This window comes from Miniopterus natalensis, chromosome 10 (assembly GCF_054644295.1).
Source record: "Miniopterus natalensis isolate mMinNat1 chromosome 10, mMinNat1.hap1, whole genome shotgun sequence".
NCBI lineage: Eukaryota > Metazoa > Chordata > Mammalia > Chiroptera > Miniopteridae > Miniopterus > Miniopterus natalensis.
In genome coordinates, this window is record NC_142090.1 from 65,207,653 (window position 1) to 65,234,252 (window position 26,600).

At 34.0% G+C, this 26,600-nt stretch overlaps 1 protein-coding gene across 1 annotated transcript in view; it reads left to right on the forward strand.

Annotated features, from left to right (window-relative positions):
* PHF14 (PHD finger protein 14) overlaps positions 1-26,600 on the forward strand; it is a 138,269-nt gene that overhangs the window by 54,842 nt on the left and 56,827 nt on the right. Inside the window, exons 15-16 of the mRNA XM_087821184.1 lie at positions 6,111-6,161; positions 6,275-6,396. Of these exons, the coding sequence (XP_087677310.1) occupies positions 6,111-6,161; positions 6,275-6,396 (173 nt within the window). The remainder of the gene's footprint in view (positions 1-6,110; positions 6,162-6,274; positions 6,397-26,600) is intronic.

Genomic DNA, 26,600 nt, shown 5'->3' on the forward strand with positions numbered 1-26,600 from the left:
TTCATCTTTTATGTAAGTGCCAAAGGACTTGTTGGGACCTATCTTTCCATAGTCTTTTGCACACGTGTATCATCTTCTGCTGTCTCTGAAGTTGTGAGAGCTTTCTTCCTGTCTCATACATTTTCGATCTTGTTTTGTGTATCTCCTTTTTTGGAAAATAAACACAATAAAAAGTCAAAGTACTTTTTTAGCAGCTTTGACTGAAACCATGTTTTTCTTATAGACCATTATTTTGGAAATAGACTTAAACACTTGATTAATCTGTTTTCCATCTTAACACTGTAAGTCAATAGCCTGTTACAAGTGGCAGTCTTCACTTGAGAATCAAATGTCCTAGACTCTACTCTTACTACATTTGTTGTTAAATTAGTTTTACAGATACAAAATGGTATCCTACTTAATAAAGTTAGCGCTTAAGTCCTAAGAATTTGAAAACCTGGAATATGTTTTTTATATATTTTTTAAATTTATTTTTTAACTTAATTTTATATATAATTTTTTTGATGGATTGGCCCTAATGACTAAAGGTTACTATGCATTGTGTCCTTTTCTTAATTTACTTGTTATTTTGTACTGTTTTAATTAAAGTATTATAGTTCTGTGAAGAAAGATTTATTTGGAGGCTTTAGATATCAGAGCTATTATTGAGTCTGTTATAAGACTCAAGGTGACTTTTGAAATACTAAACAAATTATATAACCTCTGTCTGTTATCCTTAGAAGAAAACCTGGCAAAATTTTTTCCCCTTAAATATGTTTTTATTGATTTTAGAGAGAGGGAGGGAGAGGGAGAGAGAGATAGAAACATCAGTGATAAGACTGAGTCATTGATCGGCTGCCTCCTGCACGCCCCCTGCTGGGGATTGAGCCCGACACCTTGGCATGTTCCCTGACCCAAATTGAACTGTGGCCTGCTGGTTCATAGCTTGATGCTCAACCACTGAGCCATGCTGGCCGGGCTGGCAAAATTTTTTGTGATGGAACTGGACTGTATGTTACTCACGTTGGCTCATTTGTAAGAAGAGATTCACTGTGGGTGTCAAGTAACCTTATTCGGAACCCAAAGGCTTCTGCTGTTTATTTTGCCTCTTGGAAATACATCAGTTTTATTTATTTCCAAGAGTATGAAATAAAGAAAATGAAGATTAGGCAAAGCTTAGGATTTATTTATTTTGATTATAACATGATCTGTGAGAAGGGTTTTATAGGATTACCTATTTATTATGTAAAATGTATAGTTTTATATTTTTAGATTTGTATTTTTATTTACACTGTTAACCCAAACTGATCATGATGTTCTCTTTATTCTTCCATGTATTTTCCTAACTCTGTTAATATAAATTAAATTAGATAAAAATAAACCCTACAGCCAGTTGATAAGAAGGGGAAACACTCTTGGTGCTCACTATTCCATCTGTTGTATGCCAGTAGCCAACCTTGTTTATATATGTAACTAACATTTTTCTTTTGGATATTTCATGAGCTTTACTTAATATATTATTGTTTTCAATATATTGTTCTATAATTGGAAAAAATACTTATATATTTTTAGAATATATATATATATATATATATATATAAACTTTATGTATATATGAAATTTATATTGAAGCATTTTGAACAGCTGCCAGATAGTTGCAGGTATTTTATTCCTCAGTATAAATCTGAAGATATTAAGCTTTACAGAGGTTTTCAAGGTTTGATTTAATTGTGCTAATAACATTGAATTGGAAATCTTTCTCAAGAATAAGCATTTCTTTTTATATATAATTACATAGGGAGGCATTCCTTATGTTTTATCTGGCTACATAACAGCTTGTTTATTGTTCTTTGTATAAATGTTGATTTGTCATAAAATAGGTAAATTGTTAAATTTAGAGAAAACTGCACATATGAATGTGTGAAACCCATCTTATGATATTAAAGATGTGGAGGAACTGTCTTTAGTTTTATTATTTTTTAATCCTCACCTGAGGATATTTATTCCATTGCTTTTCAGAGAGAGTGGAAGGGAGAGAGAGAAAGAAAGAGAGAAACACTGATGTGAGAAAGACACATCGATTGGTTGCCTCCTGCATGCTCCCTGACCAGGATGGGGGATCGAGCCTGCAAGCCAGGCATGTGCGTTGACCAGGATTGAACCCAAGACCCTTTAGTCTGCAGGTTGATGCTCTAACCACTGAGCCAAATTTGCCAGGGCTGTCTTTTAGTTTTAAATTTAGTTCATTTGTCAAATGAATTGTTCTAACCTTGGGAAAATCATGCATCAAACTTAATTGTAAATTTAACCCCAGCTCTAAAGAATTAATTTAAATTTGTTACATGTTTTCTAGTCCAAATGAAGTTATTGAAACATCTAATTATTTGTTTCAGATGAAGTAGCTATTAAAATGATATCAGATGACTAAATATTTTATTCTTTCCCGATACCATTTCATTCTCTTTGTGGATGTTTTTATCACCTCCTGTTTTCAAGTAAATGTACCATAGACAGACAAAGAGCCAGGTGATCTAAGCAGCTCAGATTGAATTGTTCCCTAGGCAAAAAGTTCTTAAAATAAAAAAAAAAAAAAAGGACTATGCCAAGATTTGGAGCTAGTTTCGAACTTTCCATTTGCTTTTAATAGCTTAATAATTGCAAAAGGAACCACAATTTGGAATGAACCCTCAGTTGATCATTTGGAATTTCTAGACAATGTATCTGTGTTAGGTTCCAAAGCACATAATTGTTAAATAAAACTCTTCTTTCCACATGTTATTTACACGCCCTGCTTTATTTTGTTTCTAAAATAGTGTCAGCCTCCATGTATACCATGAAATAACCACTTGGTTATGAATACTACCATACAGTTAAGATGGGGCAAGCTTTTTGATCATTGAAATTTGTTGAATGAGCCAACAAATTGTTTTTGTTTTTCTTTCTTTTTGCCTTTTTGCATCATTTCTCCCACTTTTTCACTCTCCTTACATTTTCTGATTCATTTAGGGGCACCATGTTTAAGATATGTTCTGTTGTGCTCATAGGCAGTTGTGAGTTGTTATTGCTACTTCATTACAACTAGAAAGAGACCAACAGCTGTTGGCATTTTCTTGGAGAACTTGGTATTGTAAAGAGTTGTGTTTGGATTCAGCCACCTTATTTTTTCTCTCCTTGTAAATATTAGTGATGTGATAAAAGCTAAAGAAGCTTGTTATAATTTACTTTGGTAATGGATCATGGTAGTCATTATACTGTGTAGGGTAGCGAATTGGGTAGAATGTAGTGTTAATTGAGGTATTGAGGTTACCTCTTCATTGGGTACAATTTTTTTAACTAACTTGTTTCGAAATGTAAGAATGCTTCATTTAGGCATTATGATGTTACAGTCTAAGTATTCAAGTGAGAGTTAGATATTTGTTTTCTCATGATAATTTTGCTCATCTCTATTTGGGATTAAATTTATTAATCTTGGATTTGGCATGCAAGAAAAATCACTGAATTGGGAGTTGAGATACCTGGGTTTGAAGTTTACCTCTGTCATTTATCAGCTGTGTGATCATCAGGTTACTCCCCTGGACTGCTTTTTCAAAGCTCTAAGACACTGTCATTTCATATTGCTTATAACAATGTTTTTCTGGCTGGAAATTGTTTATGTTTCTTATGGCTAGTTATTTAAAATTACTACAGGAATACATCAATGATTACTATTTGGTAATAAATGCACTTAATTTTAAATGACTGTTTTAGATAATTATAAATGCATTTATTCATTTTTAAAATAGCACTTTAATTAAATATATGTGTATTTATATAAGAAGGAAATTATATATAGAGAGAAATGTAACTATGCCATTGTGCGTTAGGATGATGTATTGGCATCGTGCCTTATGATACTAATTTCATGAGTATGAAAAACTTCCAGTTGATGGAGTCATTTCAGATACTTGAAGATTTAAAGTATTAATTAGACATCGTAAATAATTGTATATCTTCAAAAGAATTGAAAACGTGAACTTGGAGGCTTTCACATATGTACTTCAAAAATAAATTCACTGACTAGATGATTCAAAAACTAAATGATTCACTTGCTATTTCATTACCTAAAAGATGGGTGAATGAAGAGAAACATGGGACTGTGTGGAGCATTCTCAGATGTTTATAAACAAAAATGAGTAATCTGAATATCTTCCCTTTGATGTTGGTTATTTTGGTTACCTCATTGAAATGTCCTATATGCAAAAGTTATGCAAATTGAAAAATCGCTTATTAGAGAAGGAAACAATAATTTACCCTTTTTGCTAATTATTTTATCATTTGTATTATCTAGCATAATCATTTATGAGTTTCATCTAACCACTTATTATTTATTTTTTTTACAACCAATTTATTCAGCCTTTACGTAATACGTATTGTATTAAGTTTAATTGGGTTTAGAAAGATGAGTATGATATCATCCTTAACAGTCTGGGAATGAACTGTGTTGGGGAACAGAAATTGAAGCATGAAGGACCGGCTTGTCACAGAATGGAGAGATGGATATGTAAAGAGCTAGACATAAAGTTTTAGTTAGAACTCAGATAAGTGTTGTTAATATTAAGGACTCTTCTGCACTGATGTTCTCAGACTTTGATGTGTATGTGGCTTACGTGGGGATCTTATTAAAAGGCAGATTCCAATTCAGTACGTAGTAAGAATTAAGATTCTGCATTTCTGACAAGCTACTAGGGAAGGCCAGTGCCTATGAGGCATGATTGGTATTTTGAGGAGCAAGGCTCAGCACTGTCTTTGGGATTAATAACAGATAGAATAGAAGTAGGGTCTGCACTTAAAGACTTTTCCTGATACGGCCTTACTTTTTCTCCCCAGTTCTTTACATAATATGATTAAAACGTACTAATTGGCAGTACTAATGTAAACGAATACATAGTTTATAAATTTACTTCTTTTGAATGACTAATTCAGTCAAGTCTTGGTTATCTAGAGGCAGATTAAATAGTATGCATTGAGCCATGGTATTAAAATAACAAGGTACTCGATATTAAGACTTGAAATGACAGTACTTTAGGAAAGCATCTATGTATTTATGTCAGATAGCAATTCTGTTTAGAGTATTTGGTAACTATTCTAACCTGGGAATGCTCCCTGATCTCAACATAGTAATTTGTGGGAGTGGTGCCTCCTTTCTCTTCCATTCTTTGTAGAGCAGTGGTCTGCACATGGAATTGTAGGTCTACAGAGGCTGTGCTATGTGAGTGGAGATTTTTAACATTTCAGTTGTTAAATACTTTTGCATTTCGTACTTAATTACTCTTAAACGTTTGGATGTTGTCTTTCAAGTGGTAAATGTGTTTTGAAATATGGGATGTAAATTTTAATTAATTAAGTTTAAAGTAAGTCGTTTACGCCCTAGCTGGTTTTGCTCAGTGGTGAGAGTGTCGGACTGCAGACTGAAGGGTCCCAGTTTGATGGCCACCAAGGGCATGTACCCCAGTGCAGGCTCGATCCCAGCCCTGCTTGGGGCTTGTGCAGGTGGCATCCAATCGATGTATTTCTCTGTCTCTTCCACTCTCTCTGAAAAGCAATAGAAAAAGTATCCTCTGGTGAGGATTAAAAAAGAAAAAAGTCATTTATATCATGTTTTGGTTCATTTTATTTTAACTAGGATTTGGCAACATCTGAGATCTTTTCCACCCACTTTTTTATGGCTGTAAAAAACTGATTGTTACACAAACATGCATGCAAACACACACATACCCAGGCATACAGTAGATGTAGTATGAGTCTAGGTTTAGCATTTCAGAAATCATATAAGTTACGAAAACTTAAATTCTCTGCCTAAGTCATAATTGTGTGACATATATGAAGTATTGAAAAAATTCTTCAAACTAATTTTGGATAACATTTTTTTCCTATCAGATTCTTGTGTTATTTAAAGTACAGCACTATAAACTGTGTTTAATTTGTCATGTTTCAATTTCCTGTGACATAAATTATAACAGTGCAATAGAGAAATACAGCATTAATCAGAAATACTATTTTCCAAGTGCTTAACCTAAGCAGTAACATTTAACAGAGGACAAATATTTTTCTTACTAATTAAACATCAGATATTTTTGTGGATCTTTTTTTAGAGAACCAGAGGACGAAAACGAAGTTTCATTCCTGATGAAGAAAAACATGAGGTTGGAATAAGTTAAGCACTTTTTACACAGTCTAAACTTTGGAAAACTTTTTTGCTCAGAATTATTTCTGTTCCTGATATCCTGATTTTGTTTTGTTGCCCCTGGGATGGCAGGAAAGAGTTCCTAGAGAGAGGAGACAGAGGCAGTCTGTGTTACAAAAGAAACCCAAGGCTGAAGATTTACGAACTGAATGTGCAACTTGCAAGGGAACTGGAGACAATGAAAATCTTGTCAGGTAAGGTGGATGCTGAGACCTTGTCTTTAGGGGATTAAGGTGGCATTTTCATCATTTTCTCATCACAGATATAATGAGGGGAAATCACAGTACAGGACCTTTTCTAAAACCTTATTTAGTGGAAACAGTATTTCAGAAGCAGATTTCGTCCACTTACTGACATGGCATACTTGGTTATTCTCTGGAATTAGATGTAATGAGGAATGATAATCTGAATTTTGAACACAAGAGAATTAATTTTCTCTTGACAAGAGATGTTGACAATACTCTGCATAAAGAGGCCACAAACAATTTAATCCAAACACTTTGTACTAAGATTATTATGTTTTATCTCATTAAACAATAAAATTACTAAGTTCTCTTAGCATGTTATAAAACTGGAAGTTTATTAGCAAAAATGATAAGATATGCTTTTTATGGATCAGAGCTTCATCAGTAGTTCTTTACTGTTTATCAAAACCAATGTGTTAAATGCTTCTCTCTGGTGATAAAGAAAGGTGAAAAGATGGCCTAGATAGAGTTACTTCGTTTTTTGTTTTGTTTTGTTGTTTGTTTTGTTTTGGTACCTTTTTTTTTTTTTAGAAGACATCGCGCTAATCAGGAATCTCAGCTGATGTTGCATATTGGCTGTTCCTGATGGCCCAGACACTGATCATTTTAGCCATTTGCCTCTTTTGCTGAGGCGAAGAGCTTGGTCAAAGCCCTGGGTGAGATGGAGGAGTGGGTGGGTGAACTAAGGAGACTTCATTTTAAAGAGTCATCATTCTTTCAAAGGACAGTGATATAAATAATCTTTTAGTATGTTAAGGGAACTCTTTCTGATTTCTTAAAAAATTGTCGTTTTATAAACCCCTATTAAATTACCTGAGGGCACAGGAATTAAATGTTTCAAAAACAGTAAATTGATAAAACATATATTAGTACTAGTATATGATTATAAATATTTGCTTCCAAAATGATGTCATTTATTTGTTATTAAAAATAGAACTTCTATTTGTTTTAATTCCTCAAAGGCAAGAGTTTTTGAATTTGAGTTTTTTATACTGTCATTGAAGATGATAGGAGGAAATTAAAATTACAGTGATGAAATACGAAGTGCTTCAACAAAGTCAAGGAAGTGTAACATTTGGCCAGTGTTTTTTGAATGTTGTGAGAACTCTCCTAGAGGTTAAACTCGTTTAAATTTAGGGTGAAGTAGTTCTAATAATAGACGATACCCATGAATAATTCTGAAAACAATATAATTTTCTGATTTATGTAAAGAAAAAAATTCCTAGCATAAGCATAACATACAGAGTGCATGAAACAATAAACACAAATTAATAAACAAAAGGGGAAAATTATAAAACAATCTTACATAGTGGACAAAAATTCACTCTACAGGAAATTTCCTTGAGGTTGAAGGTGACATTGTCAGACATGATCAGTTTGAAACAACAGTTAAGAACTTAGAGAGCAGGTTATCTTCTTTTTAATTAATTGAACTTTTGGAAATATGTACTCTCATTTATTTTTAAATAGTAGGTTGACTGAGGCCTTTTTACTATAAGACCTATACTTTTTACCAGGTTTTTATTTATTTATTTGGTCCTGCATTTGAAAGAAATAATCCAGGAAATAAACATAATTTTTATTTTAAAAACCACTTTATAATAGCATCTTCGACACATATTTTAGCTGTATTAAAAAAATAAGTACTATCTTTCTTTGATTCTTGATAATACTTTTGAGTAATATTAGTCTTCTCATTTATTGAATTAGTTTCATTCCTAATTGATTATAACATGCTAGTGTTTGGGATTCTGTGAAAGTCTTCTGGAAGGTAAAGGTATTTTTGTTACTATAGAAATGATGGAATAAAAGCCTTCTGCCTTGGTTTTACTTTGTTTAGAAGATAACATCACAGATTTTCTGCAAAAGATTTAAAGAGGTTATGAAGAGGGACTTAAAAAGTTTTATAAATATTACATATTAATGTTTTTGAGGATGAAATAAGCTGGATATAAAGCAGTGCCATAAAATGTTTTATGGGTATAATGTAGTTGTTCCGTAAAAGAAAATAATACACATTCAGTTTAAGCACTATTGCTCTTGAGTTAAAAAAGCATTTCAATTCATAGCATTTAATATGTTTAAAAAGGTAATTTTATAAGCTAATATCTGCTATTTCCCTTAACATCTCTTTCATTTTGTAATTGCCACTAACATTGTTTGCAAATTTTCTTAAAAGTCCACACTTTTATGATTAAGTTTCATCTTAAATATTATTTACACATGAAATTTTATTTTGTAACTTTAATTTTAAGACATTTTAAATTAGACTTTATTTTCTCTAAAGATATATTTCAGTGCTTGGTCAGATGATATTATACCTATTATATATGTCTATTAGATTCTCTTATAAAATTAAACTTCTTGGGCCATAATTTAATTTATAATCTCTTATTGAATAAACCATATTTATTTCCCAAGTTTTTTCAACAAACGGACATGGCTCACTAGAACCTGCTGTTTAGCAACTTTGATTTTGAAACCACACTTCTCTATGTAATTAAGGCTATGTAAAAAATTCCTTCTTAATTATTTCCCTTGATTTTTCAGTTCTTTGTATATATTCATATGTAAATTTACATGCATAATTTTTTGCTCTCACTGGGAAATTGCATTCAATTTACCAGTTAATTGTAATAGTAGGTTCCACTATTTTCTCTTTTGCCTCTTAAGTTTTTCTCAGTCTTCTTTTGGCAAATAATTTAGTAATTTCTGTGTCTCAGTTTTCCCCTGTATTGTACATGGTAAAAATCATATTCTGCTCCATTAGGGACTTTGTTAATAATAGCTGAGTGACAGTAGATTCTTTCCATATCAAATAGTGGGACAGTGATAGAATTTAGTGATACAAAGGGTATGTATACATGGGCTCTGAAATAAGGGTTCCAAATAAATGCTATATATATTTTTTTACCTTTCAGAGAATGTGCATGTTCTGTTTTAATATAAAATTGATTCTAGAATATGTGGGACAAAAAATTTGAATTTGTTGAAACATGTTCTAAAATGATTAGACTAAACTATTTCCATTAGACATGTGAAATAAAAAAATTGTCAAGGTCTTAAAGAGAAAGAAGTTTACAGTATCATATGGACTTTTGAAAAATAGTGTTTCCTTTTTTGCCATCTACTTTTTAAATTTTATTAAAAACTACCTGGGAAGTTTCCAATTAACAAAAATATGTGTTATTTAGTGCAATTAAATGCTAACGGCCAAATTGAAACTCTGACTTGGAATTGTAAGGTCTTCTTAGGTATTTTTCTCTTTATGATGGATGTTCTTTATTGGAGGTAATTATGGGCCCACTTAGTGATATCTTATTTGTTTTCATTTCCACAGTTCCTAGCACATTTGATTCAAAATAAATGCTTGATAATTAATTACTCCACATAAAAGTAATGACTGATTATTCTTTGCTGAATTACTCCAAAACTTTTAATATCATAATTTTTTCCTAGAACAAATTGGTCACTAGGTATAAGTATTTGATGAAGTTGTTTAAAAAGTTCAATAATGGAGAATTCCTTTTATGTCACTAAAAAACAGTAGAGAAGTTTCTCCTGGGTATTAGGTAAGAAAATAGGAATCACAGATTTGAAATGAGTTAGTGGATGCATCAATGTAAAATAGTAATGGGACTGAATCCAAGACTACTCTATCCAGCAAGGCTATCATTTAAAATTAAAAGAGAAACAAAGACCTTCCCAGACAAAAAAAAAAAAAAAGGGTAAAAGTTTATTACCACCAACCAGCACTGCAAAAAATGCTAAAGGGACTGTTGTAAGAAGAAGAAATGGAGAGTGAGAGAGGAACACAGGCATAAAGAATAAAAATGGCAACAAGTAACTATCAATAATAACCTTAAATGTAAATGGCTTAAATTTGTCAATCAAAAGACATAGGGTAGCTGAATGGTTAAGAAAACATGACCCATATCTATGTTGTCTACAAGAGACCCACCTCAGAACAAAAGATTCACATAGACTGAAAGTGAAGGGATGGAAAAAATTTTTTGCTATGGAAATGGAAATGGAAAAAAAGCAATGGTAGCAATACTTATGTGTGACAAAATGGACTTCAAAGCAAAGGCCATAAAAAGAGACAAAGAGGGCGACTATATAATACTAAAGGGATCGATCTAACAAGAGGATATAACCCTGGTAAACATATATGCACCCAATATAGGATCACCTCAATATATAAAAAAGCTCTTGCGGGACTTTAAGGGAGAGATCGGCAGCAATACAATCATAGTAGGGGAATTTAACACCCCACTAACATCACTGGATAGATCTTCCAGACAAAAAATCAACAAGGAAACAGAGATCTTAACACATTAGATCAGATGGATTTAATTGACATTTACAGAACATTTCATCCCAAAGCTGCAGTATATACATTTTTCTCAAGTGCACTTGGGACATTCTGAAAGATAGGTCACAAAATAAATCTCTACAAGTTCAAGAGGACTGAAATCATATCAAGCATCTTCTCAGATCACAGTGGCATGAAACTAGAAATCAACTATAATAAAAACACTCAAAAACATTCAAACATGGAGGCTAAATAGCATGTTATTAAACAATGAATATGTTACCAAGGAGATCAAGGAAGAAATAAAAAAATTTCTGGAAACGAACGAAAATGAACATAACAACAACCCAAAATCTATAGCACACTGCAAAAGCAGTCTCAAGAAGGAAGTTCATGACATTACAGGCCAACCTCAGGAAACAAGAAAAAGCTCTAATAAACCATCTAACACAACAACTAAAAGAATTAGAAAGAGAACAACAAGAAAAGCCCAGCGTAAGTAGAAGGAAAGAAATAATAAAGGTGAGAGTGGAAAAAAATGACATAGAGACTAAAAAAACAATACAAAAGGTCAATGAATCCAAGAGCTTGTTCTTTGAAAAGATAAACAAGATTGATGAACCTTTAGCCAGACTCATCAAGAAACAGAGAGGACCCAAATGAACAAAATCAGAAGTGAAACAGGTGAAGTAACAACTGACCCAACAGAAATACAAAGGATTGTTAGCAAATACTATGAACAACTATATGTCAACAAGGTTGACAACCTGGACAAAATGGACAAATTCCTAGAAAAATACAATCTTCCAAAACTGAATCAGGAAGAATCAGAAAACCTGAACAGGCCAATAACAACTGATGAAATTGAAGCAGTAATCAAAAAACTCCCAGCAAACAAAAGCCCTAGTCTGGATGGCTTCACAGGGAAGTTTTATCAAACATTCAAAGAAGTAACACCTATCCTCCTCAAACTAGTCCAGAAAATCCAAGAGGAAGGAACACTTCCAAGCTCTTTTTGAGGCCATCATTGTCCTAATCCCAAAACCAGATAAAGACACTACAAAGAAAGAGAATTACAAGCCAATATCCTTGATAAACATAGATGCTAAAATCCTCAACAAAATGATCAGCAAGACAGATCCAGCAATATATTAAAAAGATCATACACCATGACCAAGTTGGATTTCTTCCAGGGATGCAAGGTTGGTACAATATTTGCAAATCAATTAATGTGATACATCACATAAACAAATTGAAAGAAAAATCACATGATCCTATCAATAGATGTAGAAAAAGCATTTGACAAAATCCAACACCCACTTTTGATAAAAACTCAGCAAAGTAGGAATAGAAGGATATTTATTCAACATGGTAAAGGCCATATATCACAAACCTACAGCCAACATCATACTCAGTGAGCAAAACTAAAAGCATGTCCCTAAGAATAGGAACAAGACGGGTATCTGCTTTCACCACTCTTATTCAGCATAGTACTGGAAGTCCTAGCCACGGCAATCAGATAAGAAGGGAAAATAAAAGGCATCCAAATGGTAAAGGAGGAAGTAAAACTACCATTATTTGCAGATGATATGGTATTGTACATAGAATGCCCGAAGGACGCCACCGAAAAACTACCAGATTTAATAAATCAATTCCTCAATGTATCAGGGTACAAAATTAACACCCAGAAACGGATGGCATTTTTATACACCAACAGTGATCTCTCAGAGAAGCTAAAAAAATAATCCCATTTACCAATTCAAAAAGTTAAGACACTTAAGAATAAACTTAACTGAGGAAGTAAAAGACCTGTACTCAGATAACTACAGCACCATGAAAAAAGAGATAGAAAAAGATATAAATAAGTGGAAGAATATACGGTGTTCATGGATTGGTAGAATTAACATCATTAAAATATCCATATTACCCAAAGCAATGTATAATTTCACTGCAATCCCTATTAAAATACCGATGGCGTATTTCACAGATCTAGAACAAACACTCCAAAAATTTATATGGAACCAAAAAGACCCCAAATAGCCACAGCAATCTTGAGAAAGAACAACAAAGTTGGAGGGATGACAATAGCGGATATCAAGTTATACTACAAAGCCACTGTAATCAGTACTGGCACAAGAACAGACATATAGATCAATGGAACAGAACAGAGAACCCAGAAATCCACCCAAGCCATTATGTTCAATATTTCACAAAGAAGACAAAAGCATCCAATGGAGCAGAGACAGTCCCTTCAATAAATGGTGTTGGGAAAATTGGACAGGTACATGCAAAAAAATGAAACTAGACCAGCAGCTTACACCATACACATGAATAAACTCAAAATGGATAAAAGACTTAAATGTAAGATGTGAAACCATAAAAATCCTAGAAAATATAGGCAACAAAATATCAGACATCTCATGTAGCAGAATTTTCACATTTACATAGCCTAGGGAAAGAGAAACAGGAAAAAAATAAACAAGTGGAACTATATCAAACTAAGCAAAGGAAACCCGCATTAAAATGAAAGGGAACCCACTATATGGGAGAACATATTTGCCAATGATACATCTGATAGGGGGTTAATTTCCAAAACATATAAAGTACTCATACAACTCAACAAAAGGAAGACAAACAATCCAATTAAAAAATGGGCAGAAGACCTGAACAGAACTAGAGAGTATTATGCTAAGTGAAATGAGCCAGTCGGAGAAGGACAAGTATATGTGGAATATAATAAACAAAATAAACTGATGAACAAAGTAGATCCAGAGACATAGAAGCTTGGAACAAACTGAGGGATCTCAGAGGGAAGGCGGGGAGGGGGGTGTGGGTGGGGAAAAAAAGTAAGAAAAAAAAATTAGGAAAAAAAAAAAATAATAAAATAAAATAAAATAAATAATAAATAAATAAATAAATAAATAAATAGATGGCAGAAGACCTGAATAGACACTTCTCCAAAGAGTACATACAAATGGCCAAGAGACATAATGAAAATATGCTTAACCACAATTTTTTAAAAAGTCTACTGGGTTTATGATTAGCTTTATGATGAATTTTGGGGAGCATCAACATCTTAACAATATTGTCTTCTAATCCATGAACTTGGTATATCTCTACATTTATTCAGATATTCAGATATCCTTTACTTTTTTTTCATCTGTTCTTGTAATTTTACTGTAGAAGTCTTACAAGTCTATTATTAAATATATTCCAAGGTCATGTTTTTTGATGCTATTGCATAGGAAAATTTCAATATAATTTTTAACTGTTTATACAAGTGTTGAAAGCTGCTAAGTGTTGAGGGGGTCAGTTAGGATCACAAACCAAACTGAAAGTTATAGTTAAAATTACTTAATATAGTAGCATAAGCAAGAGGCCAAATAGGAATGGTTGTTGGCTCCCCAAATGTTCTATTTTCCCCTACTAAATAGAACTGGGTAAAGGTCAAACGGATCACTATAGACATTGGGTGCAGTGTGGTGCATTAATGTCTCTGCTGACAGAGCCCTGAACAAAAGGCCCTTGCTGTGTTATGGGCCCAGGGGCTGTGGGGAAGAAGTTAAGGGCTATGAAGTAGAAAAGTACCCAGTCAGTGGATAAAAGTGTCTAAGACCCCTCTCTGAACAAGGGGATCTTGGGAACCGTGCAGGGGTTGTGTTTTAGTCTAGCTCCTCCTTTCCCCACAAAAGGAGGCCTTAAAAGTTCCACTAAGCTTGGGATCCTGAAATAAAACCCTCCCGAACATGGGCTATGGTCTCTTTTATTTAACTTTGGAATTCATTTGCTAATATTTTGATTAGGGTTTTGGATCTCTATTCATAAAAGTCTTGTTCTGTTAATTGTTTTTCTTGTAAAGTCTTTATCAGGGTTTGTTTTTTAATCCTCACCTGAGGATACTTTTTCCATTGCTTTTCAGAGAGAGCTGGGAGAGGAGAGGGGAGGGGAGGGGAGGGCAAAAGAGGGGGGAGGAGAGAGAGAGAGAGAGAGAGAGAGAGAGACAGAGAGACAGAGAGACAGAGAGACAGAGAGACAGAGAGAGACAGAGAGAGACAGAGAGAGAGATAGATATGACCAGGGCTGGGGATCGAGCCTGCAAGTGAGATAAGTGCCCTTGGCCGGAATCGAACCCAGACCCCATAGTCTGAGGGCTGACGTTCTAACCACTGAGCAAAACCGGCTAGGCCTTTATCAGGTTTTGATACCAGGTCATCCTGGCCTTCTAAAATGCCTTATAAAGCCCTCCTCCTCTCTTTTTTTAAAGCATTTGTGTAAGATTGGTACTATTTCTTTATTGAATTTTGTTGAATTCCCCAATGAAACCATGTGGACCAGAGTTTCCTTTGTGAAGTAAATTTCACTTTAGCATACATTTCTGAGAGAGCTAATTCTCAGACTGACATAACCTTAGGTGATCTTCAGGTATTAAAGCGTGTGTGTGCATGCGCGTGTGCACATGTGTGTGTGGATGTTAAAACTGGTATTAGAGCACAAATGCTCCTACATTTGTATTTGATGATGAAGGACAGAGAAGAAACACTGTCAGGCCTCATTTCCCCCTGTATTTTACTTTATTTACTCATTCTCTCGATGTGGTGTCATCATTAGTATAAGTCATTTTCCACTGACTGTAGTTGTTGGGTATGCATATTGTTAATGAGGAAAACCACAGTGATGATTTTCTGCTTATTAAGGGACAATCTCCCTCTCTCTGTCTCTGTCTCTCCCTGGCAATGGCAGTGCATTTACTATTTATCTTAATAGGCTCAAAATGTGGGCCTCCTTTGTAAACTTAAGTAGCTCAACAGGAAAATGGTGGGAGGGCACACGGCTGACATGGGAAGTTTGGAACTTTAAGTAAGGCTCTGCCAGCAAGAGGATGTGTCACCCTGAGGCATGCAGATAACTTCTCTGGGAACCAGTTATTTCACTCACGAAATGAGCAATGTATCGATTTGAAGAGCCCTTTAATTTTCGCATTCTGATTTTATAATACTATGGGAATGAAAGAGAGAAATTTTGCAATGAAAAATATTATCCAGGTATAAGGAATTCTGAATAATTTATAGCAAAAATCTCCCACCAACAGTGCTATTAATTGTATTGTTAGCCCATAATATTTTCTAATTTCAATTTCAGTTATATATTTTATAGATCGTACCCCTATCACAAATACGTGAGTTGATTATAAGGCGGCCAGTTTTCAATTTTTACTAATTGAGATGTAGGTTTGTGAGGAATAGCTTCTAGTAGTTTAATCTAAAAAGTTTTTTGTTTTCTTTTTAATTCTATAAAACAAAATGTTATGCACTGAGCTTTTAAATAGGCTAAAATATATTTGTAGATAATAATGACATGTTATCTGAGTATTTATAGCATTTCTCATGTTTACTGGGTAACTCGTAATTGTTTTGCATATATGACATATGGTTTCTTTTCATTTTAATTCTTAAAAATTTTTCTTTTAATTCTTAATTCATTGTAATCCTTTTTGTGAAACAGTTTCAAGGAGCAATTACAGTTATCCTACATTGAAATGAATTAAGATGATCAGTTTCTGAATTAGCTCTTCCTATTACCATGCACTTAATAGGATTTAAAGCTAAATGTGGTGTGTCTATATACATACAGCTGGCTCCCATTTAAAAGGAGTTTCATCTCATTCTGTCTCACTTTCTAGACTGACCTCATGTATTATTAAGAAAATATGTAATCAGGAATTGGTTTGACATTGTGAGACGAGATGCCTTAGTAGCTGACTTTTACCATCGCACATAAACAGTGCACGTATTCTCAATCACAGTATCACTTTCAGCCAGATAACCACTAAAATCACTGCACTGTGGTTTCTCGAAAATGCCATAATCCTTCAAATGCCACATTAAACCGAGAGGAAACCAGCAGTAGTGCCCGCACAGTTATGTAGAAGAATGAGACATGAACCTAGCGAAAGGATGTTCTGGAAGAACAGTAACCTTTCCCTTGATGTGTGCATGTCCCATTACATTTTTGACACAAAATGTTGCAAAATGATTTAATGGTGGCATTTTGTTTTGCTGACTCCTTTTTTTCATTAAAAAGAAACCAAAGTTAGGATAGGAATGTAGGGGAAGAGTGACCAAGCACTAAATTCTATGAATTTATTTTCAAATTAAATAAATAAATATATTTTTTGGAATATGTTTGCTTTCCCTTCTTCACATTGTATGTTAACTGTGATATACAAACCACTTCTTTTATATCTTCGCAATGATGTTATTTTTTCTTTAAAGGTAGTTTTTTCCTCCATTGTCCTCCTCTGTATTTTTTCTTCCTGATCATAAATGACATGTCAATAATTCAGGAAAGCTTTCTTTAGTAATTACATAGACCTCACCTACATGTAACTGAGAAAGGTTCCTATTTTTACTGTCACTTTGGATGTATATTACTAGAGCTGACTGTACAAGGAAACAAAGTACGGATAGACTCAGAGGTCCAAAAGATTAAAGTCTGTTAACTTTGACAGGTTACATTTCTGTTGGAAATGAAGTCATCAGGTTGTTCCACATAAAACCAGTACAAAGGTACACACTAGCAACATTGACTGTAATCCTACATTAAAGACACCACTGTGGGGACAGCAGCGAGTGTCCCGTGGGTGCCCATTTTAAAGCTCCATTCAAGCACCTGTGTTATGCTCCACCCCCGTGGTGAACCCAATGAATTGGCCTGGCTACCACTGTGGTCACTGGCTACAGGTTTAACAAAAAGATAACCATGTTTCGATTTTGTGTGTGTGTGTGTGTGTGTGTGTAGATGGTGTGAAAGCTAAAATTGACATTTTTATGTAAAGTTTTCCTATTCTTGAGTTTTAATAAACTTTGGAAACCAGGTTAAAAAAAAGAGTATAAAGCTTATTTACACCTATGAAAACATGCCTAGAGAGAAAAAATCTTGCAAAATATAGTTTGTAAGACTTCTGCAGCTTTGGGTTTTCAGTTTCAGTGCTGATACGGAGTGCTGGGTATGGGCTCAGTTGCACAAATATTTAAAAACAAAAACAAAAAACAAGAATTTATTTTACAAATGCCTGTTTCTTAGTATCTCACTTTAAAAATTGCATCAGATAGTGTTTGCCTAAACACTACTTTGCCCCCCCCCCATTTTCCAGTATTACAGGAATATTCATAAAAGGTGCAATTTCAATTAAGGAATGGAAGTTTAACTTGGAATTTCTCAGTCAGTTGTTCCTCTTTAAAGAACTGACTTTTTCAGGAGGAGACTTCATCTCTCTTTATGAACTCTGTAGCTGTGGGTTAGATTTAGTTTCCACCCAAGGGTAACTGCTGCTTTTCCTTCCAAACTTCACAAAAGGGAAGGGTTCACATTGAGATCAACAAGTTTTTATCTTTGTTTTATCTTATTTTAATTCATTGCAGAAACTGTGACCTAGATCAGGAGAACTAATCAGGATGATATACAGTGTGGACTTATATCCCATTCTTTCAAATAAAAATGACTGAAAGGCTTTGTTAGTGATAGGAAGCGTGCATGCTGAGCAAGTTGCTCCTTCCCTTCCTTCCCTCCCTTCCTTCCTTCCTCTTTCTCCCACCCCCACCCCCAAGTCAGCCAATCTTTTCACTCACTCATGTCATCGGGTCATCCTGACTAGAAAGACACAGGAGTCTGTTGTATAGAAATAGTGTTTTCCCAAGAATTTCACATAGTGGGAACTCTTAGTATAGGATTATCCAGTAAGATAACTGGAAAAAAGGAGTGGTAGCCAATAAAAGTAGCGGGGCTATCCAAGAATGGGTAGGTCTAAGTAAGTAGGAAGGAATGGAGCCAGGCCTTCCAGAGGAGGGGAGCCCAGGAAGAAGGAAAGTTTTTATGGCAATAGGTAGATTCAAGCAGAGGTTTCTGGAGAATTATTTGACCTAAAACAGCACAATTTATGGTTGGTTGTTTGGACTGCAACATTACATGAGTAAGCTAAAAAATATTTAATAAGATATTTTTACAACTGTTTGCTAAAAATGTTGTTAAAGTAACAATTACAAAACTTAAAACCTAAGAATGTTCTCAAAGAAATTCAAGATACACATATTCTGGAAAAAATAAAAATGTTTTGGCATATATAGATAGCCTTTTATTTTAAAGATAATTAATGGATTAGAACACAGTGACTTATCAGATAGATTTTTTAAAAATAACAATATATGTTGTTTGTAATTATTTAAATAACAAGTATATAAAGCAATGTTATTTTCTTCCTAATTACTCTAAACCCCTCCCCTTTGAGATAACAGACATTATAGTTTAGTGTATAATAATCCATACTTCCAAGTACAAACAAAATATCCAGGACTCATTGACTGGCCTCTTTCCATACTTCCTCCCTCTCTCCCTCTCCCTTTTATACCTATTATAGGCTTTACTCTGAAACCTTTTTTTAAACTTGAGATACATAATAGACTTTTTCTCAATAAACATAAAACTAAACCAGTCTTTTAAATAGCATATCATATTGTGCATGTACCATAATTTATTGTAGTATTTCTCTGTTGATGGAAATTCTTTTTTGTTTGATTTGTATCCAAAGTGAGTTTGCTAGGACAAAGTATATCTGTATGTTACATTTTAATAGATACTGTTACTTCATTTCCCAATAGACACAAATGTGTGATGATGTCATGGTACAGATTTTTGACAATCTGGTGGATAGAAATTAGCATTTTGATTGTATTTTGTGACTACCTATGAGGTTGAGCATTTATACATATATTGATTAGCCATCTGGATTTTCTTATCCATGAATTGTCTTTCCATATCCTCTGCCTCTTTATCTATTGAGGTATTTTTTCCATTCTAAAAAATGAATTTATTGCGATGTATAAATTGCAAATACTTTCTTTCAGGGGTGTGTGTGTGTGTGTGTGTGTGCGCATTTGTGAGAGTTGTCTGCTAATGGTACTTTTTACCAAATCAAAATTTTAATTTTTATTTGTTGTGATATTTATGTCTGGAAAAAACCTAATCTGATGTGTTATTATGAAATAGCCAACTAATATCTTATATATTATTGAAGCAGGCATCTCACATTGTCTTTGACCTTTAGGTGATCTATGCAGTTTTGCTTGAAATATTTTCACAAATCTGCTAAGATACTGTCATTTAAAAATAATTTTTTATTTTATGTTTTGGCATTAGCCTAACATAAAAATGTTACTTTGCTCTAATGTAATATGTCATATTCTTCTGTTGATTTAAAATATAATTTGTTAGTTTTCAGAGACTCTAGTTTGTTAATTTTTAAATATTGAAACTGCAAATTTTAAAGCATGTTGAAACTCCTTTTGATGTTTAACCTTTTGTATAGTGTTCTGGACCTTGAGGAAACTGCATATGTGTTTTGGTTCCAAATGCAATAATTATTGTTTCCATTGAAGAAGTCACTAGTGAACTCTAAATTGCTAAATTTAATGGCCTTTTTAATTTCTAAGTATTCATTGTATTTGGTCTTATTTCAGCATTTAACATTAGTCACCAATCTTTCTTCTTAACACTTTTGGTTTCATAGTACAGCATTTACTCTAGTTCTTACCAGCAGCAAAACAGTGGTTTAAATACTTGAATTTTGGAACCAAGTAATTTGGGTTTAGATCCTCTCCCAACACTTACTAGTTGTGACTTTGAGTTGGTTATATAGTCTCTGTGCCTTAGTTTCCTTATTTGTAAACTGGGAATAATAATAATTTCTACCTCATAGAACTGCTATGAGGATTAAATGAATAGAGATATATAGTGGTTATATAGAGTGGTTATATATATGCCTTCATCGACTCTCTGCTAGTCTTTTCAGTAACCAGTACCTTCATAGTTTGAATGTCTCCAGTCTCTGTCCAGTTTTCTGAATGAATTTGTTCATGTTGTACTTAAATTTGTCAAGAAACTCCCGTTTCTTGCAAGATAAATCCAGAGTTTACAACATGGCTTAAGGCCCTCCAAACCTCCAGTCCATCTTTTTTCCTTCATTTCCTCTTATTCACAGCTCCAGATGACTTATTTTCAAACCATAGCAGGCTATTTCTCTTTCCTAAAACTTTTCCTGTTACTTCCATGTCGTCTTGCTTTTACTTTATGTTGTACCCTCTTATCTAAAATGACCTCTCTGTTTTCTCTGGAATGAGGGCTTCTCAATCATTTGTGTTTAGTCTCTCTGTCTTGGTCAATCCATGATTCTTAGTGCGTAAGTACCATATCTTAGTAATTAAACAAATTAATTTTAGTATTCCCAGTCTAAGCGCAATGCCTTTAACATATAGTATGCCCTTAATACATCTGAAGAGAATAAAGAACCTACTACAGATTTTAATTAGAGTGGTTCTTATTTAATATTTTAAGAAAGACAGTCATCAGGTGTCAGCAGGAAGTTGGATTAGCCACATTGTTTTTAGATACAGAACATTGAAGCCTTGTTTAGATCAGGGTGTTAGTATTTGTCAGCCTTTATTACACTGTAATTTGTGTAGTAATTCAATTCATTTTTTTCATGGCTATGTTTTTCTTCTATGAATTAAGGTTCATTTTAAATTCTTAAATGAGTTTTTTATGATTAGTATGCCTCTCGTTTCTAAGGATAGTACCTATCCCATCAAAAATGAATTATATTTAATCTAAAAATGTGTATGTTACGATTAGTTTTTGCTAATTTTAACTGCCGGGTAATACAGTCAGATATAAAAACAGCTTAAAGATTGTATAGGAAGGTTCTGATAAACTACAGCATATCAGTAGAACAAAAATTATGTATCTTTTAAAAATTACATGATAATTACATAGAATGATAAAACCTACTTTAGGTCATAAGTATATACTACTAAATTGTTACCTTTAGATAGCTACAGGTTGAAAGGGGACAAGAAATGAACATGTTATTTTTTTAGTATGGTAAGATTATGTGTAAAATTAAAATTTTTTTACTAAATTTTACATGAATTTATTGTTCAAATAGAGCCCTATTTAACCACACACAGAGAGAAAGGCTAATTAAATATAAAAAACATGGGTAGAGTCAGTTGACCACAGCATATAAAAACCTAACTTAACACAAACCTTTGCTCAGAAACTACAACTTCCTAGAGAAAGCATCTTCAAATGAAACACACATCAAAATTCCTTCTCAAGAAAGACACTAAAAGTAGCCCAAATAAGGCCTCACCAATTGAGATTTCAGAGGCATCTCAGATTCAGTATGTAAATGGTTGACTCACTTTCTCACATCTCATAACAATCTATACCTTCAATCTGCATCTTCACTTCTACTGTCTCAGGTTTGGCCTTGTACTCTCTTATTTGAGCTTTTGCCGAATGCTTTCTAAAAATGTTCCCTCTTTATAGCTTCCTTTTTCTCCAGTTAACTCATCCATAGCCCTCTTTCTTTATCACATACTTACATTATCTACTTGCTTAAGTCTTTTCAGATTATCTCCAGGAAAATATCTAGACCTCTGTCACTTGTCTACAAGTACCCTCACTCCAACCATACCAAACTAAATTTTTTGACATATTTTTTAAAAAAAAGTTCCTCTGTACTTTCCTTCTGTCTCAAATTTTATTCCACATATTCTTTGCCTGATAAATTCCTACTTACCTTTTTAACACTTGCTTTAATCTTTGTTATCTTTTTCCTAACCCTCTCTCCTATTTCTCAAGCAGATATCATCTGTCTACCCAGTATGCTTCATTAGCAGCTTATGCAGGCCTCTGTAATACTTGGCACACTGTATTAAATCTCTCCTAATTTAGTCTTACACTTTTGTTCATTTGACTCCCCCGTCCCCCACCTGTCTGTGAACTTAATGAGTTTTACTTTATATCTCAAGAGCCAGGGTAAAACTGGGCATGCTGTAATCTTTCAGTAATCTTTGGAATGGATGGTTTATAAAAGATCACTTGTTTAGTGTGAGTGAGGCTTGGAAGCCAGACCTCCTGACCTCAGTGTTCATTGTCATACTATTTCTACAGGGTCTGTGTTATTAAGTTCCTGTAATAATCCTACTCCCTTTGAAGAACTTATCATTTTAATTGTTGTTTTGGAGTATATAGTTTCCTTCTTCTGCATTAGCTACAAGTCTCTCATTGGGTTTCCACATTTCCCTCTGTGACAATAGCTACTTTAATTCTACAACATTGTATTCATTTTGTCTGGTTACTTCAATGTAATTGCTGATCATTCGTGATACATTCTTGAACTTCAGTCCTTACAGTCATATCCTTTTAAATTCTGCAGCCAGTATAGCACAGTATTATATCCCATATATAAAATTGTTCACTTTATATATTTCCTAGACCTTCTTGTTCTGATGTTTGGTTGTCTTAAATCCTTGAAAACAACTTTTGGTTATAATATGTGATTTATTGATACCAGATAGAACTGCTATCTGTAGGCAAGTCTTTCAGTGTCATTAGCCTATTTTCTTATACTGGTAAATAATAACTCATATTAATATATAAACATATTTATATAAATAATGGCATTGCTTACTTTCTGCTTCATTGTTTACCCCCTAATATTCTTAGATAAGATTAGATTTGGAATGAGATTGTCTTCATCTTATTTTAATTTTTTATTTTATTTATTGATTTCAGAAAGAGAGAGAGAGAGAGATATCAGCTTGTTGTTCCACTTATTTATGCGTTCATTGGTTGCTTGTATGTACCCTGACTAGAGACTGAACCCGCAACCTTGGCATATCCAGACTTTGCTCTAACTGAGCTACCTGGCCAGAGTTAATTGCTATTTTTATCAAATACAATTTTTATTTACTCTAACTTTGTAAGTGGAACTGGAATTAGAATCTAGAATATAAATAAGTGACATGCCTTACCATAAATTTAAAAGATTTATTTACTGTTAAATCTGGATTTTTCTCTTTAAAACCTTGCATATTAGAAAGGTTCTTGTGATCTTTATTTCCTTGAATGTATTATTATCTGAAAATTAAATGACTGATTCCAGAATTTATCATTTCTCTAAATCAGTACCTTATTTACCCAGATTGGTTACTATGATATTTAATTCTGTCCTAGGCGAGGGAATGCTGTTATTTAACCAAAGTTTGTTTTAGTGTACCCTTACTTTTAGTTCTTTAGTGAAAGAAATTTAGAAAATTATTAAAAAATGAATAACCAGCATCTTCAGCCTGTCTTTCATAGGTCCCATAGTGTTTAATGCTTTATGGTTTTCCTTTAAACTGCAGATAAATATTCTGGAAACTTTTTTTATGAGGTAGTTAATATATCTCTATATTCTTAAAATACTTAGGCAATTTGAGAAAAGTATTATGGGTGAAGAGAAGAGTGACAAGTTAGAGGTTGATTATTACCTCATGACTATACTATTAAAAATGTAACTGTGTGATGTAACTTTACTGTAAAATTGTTCATGCATTCAGTGTATTTCATTTTTTCGTACAAAAATAAGCCAAGAACTCTAAGTGTGATTTAGTTCATCAATAGCAACCACTTGAGCACTGTGAGAACTGATAGATTGAACAACAGAACAAGTAACCTTTTAAATATGTTCTCTCTAAGTAATTGCAAGCAGAGGAGGAGTTCTGTCTTGAGTGAAAGTGTTAGGCACTCCCTGTAATTGCTCAGTAAATCGGATGGACACAGACAGCTGCACAAGGCAGATAGTCTACCAGAGACCAGATCAATGGGATTCAGTCACATCCAAGTGAAATTACATCAGTCAGTAACTTTCCTTTTAAGTGGCTGAAATCTTCGAGACCCAAAGATCTCGTCAGGTTACTTATTTGTGTCAATTATTAAAGAGTTGAAAAACTGCCTGATTATATCAAGTACATTTTTGTGACATGGCCTCTAAATGTAGATCTTTTTTATTTTAATTTTATTTTTACTTTTTAAATATATCTTTATTGATTTCAGAGAGAGGAAAGGAGAGGGAGAGAGAGAGATAGAAACATCAATGATGAGAGAGTCATTGATCGGCTGCCTCCTGCAAGCCCCCGACTGGGGATCGAGCCCGCAACCCGGGCATGTGCTCTGACAGGGAATCGAACCCCGATCGCCTGGATCCTAGGTCGATGCCCAACCGCTGAGCCACGCCCGGCCGGGATTTGATTTGATTTGATTTGATTTGATTTGATTTTTTATTTATTTTTAATATATTTTTATTGATTTCAGAGAGAGGAAAGGAGAGGGAGAGAGAGAAACAGAAACATCAATGAGGAGAGAGTCATTGATCAAGCCCGGTGCCCTGACCGGGAATTGAACCCTGATCGCCTGGATCCTAGGCCGACGCTTAACCGCTGAGCCACGCCGGCCGGGCTTTTGGTGTTTTTTTTTAATGTGTAGATCTTTTTTAAAAGAGAAGTTGAGTTTCATGCAGAGCATTGAGCACACGGACCAAAGATTTCTTTGACTGTTCTTTCGAAGCTTCCATTCATAAAGAAATTACAGAATCTGCTTTTCCCCTATTCTTTTAAAAATAAAATTCCTGTGTTGTCATCAAATTTAATTTCCCCATTGATTTCATATTCATTACAGATATTAAAATCCATTCATTTATTCATCCATCAAATTGCTATATAGTGTATATATAAGAGACATAATAATTTAGAAGGTCCTGGGAATATTCCTAAAAGAAGGAGGGAGAAATCTTTATATTCAAGCAAGGTGACATTTGAGTTGGATCTGGAAGTATAAGCAGGTTTCAGAAGGTTAATAGGGAGGTAGCAAATCCTTCAGAATGAGTGGCAATGAAAAAGGCACTGGGTGTGATTGTTGGAGTTGTGTGATGCAGGTTTAACATAGATTGGGGCCTGGATTCAGGCTAAAGATTTTAAGAGCCCTAATAGGGATTCATTGAAGGCAAGAGACGATCGGGAGGGCAGCGCTTTGGAAGATTATGGTGGACTGTGTGGTGAATGAATGAGCAGCTCCAAGGAGACCAGTTTGGGGGCTAGGAATCTAGACTGATGGAAAAATAAACGAAAGGATTCAGGAGATATAAAATCACTCTAGAGGTTGTAGCAGATAATTAACTAAAATGAGGAGGAAGGAAGAAGCTGGCTGACTTGAACAGAACGCAGACTTTCCTCGCTATCTAAAAGTAGTGTTCCTGTGAAATCTTTCATAAACGGAAATGGTGCAGAGTTAAGAAGCAGTTGCCATTAATTTATATGGAAAATTCTTTGAGCATTCCCAGACCCCAAAAAAGGCCACCAAATAACACATAATACCTAAAATAACACTAACATATAATAAAGCAGGAATGATATGATGACTACACAGCCTGTGTAAGGTAGAAATAACATATGTACAGAGTAGTTTCACTTAACGGGAATCAGGAAGGCAGTGAGCAGCCTGGAAGGCCGAGAGCTAGTGATGTTAGGCTAAGTTGATCCAGGTCGGGGTGGTGGGAGGTTCAGGAGACAGGGTTATAGGAGAGAGAGGAAAAGGGTCATAGCATCTTACTGTCATTTGAATCCATCAGACATGCATGTCACTAACACCTACTTCTATGTCTGCCTGACTTGATGTCGAAGGTCGAGGTTCATCACCTGTATAGCTGACATGGAAGACTTGAAATAGGACAGTATGCTTGTCTTCTTTGCCTCGTGCATTTTTCTATCACATAGTTCTTTGTAGGCACGCAAAACATCTTGAAAAGCTGCCCTAAACCTATGTGCCCTTTCAAAAACTCAATACTTTTCATGGGTGCAGGAAAGCCCTTATTTTGTTCACCATGACTGAAATCCTTAATTATGTCCTGTTTTATGCTAAGCATAACACCCTTGGGAGCTCTCTTAGGCTTTCTTATACCTTA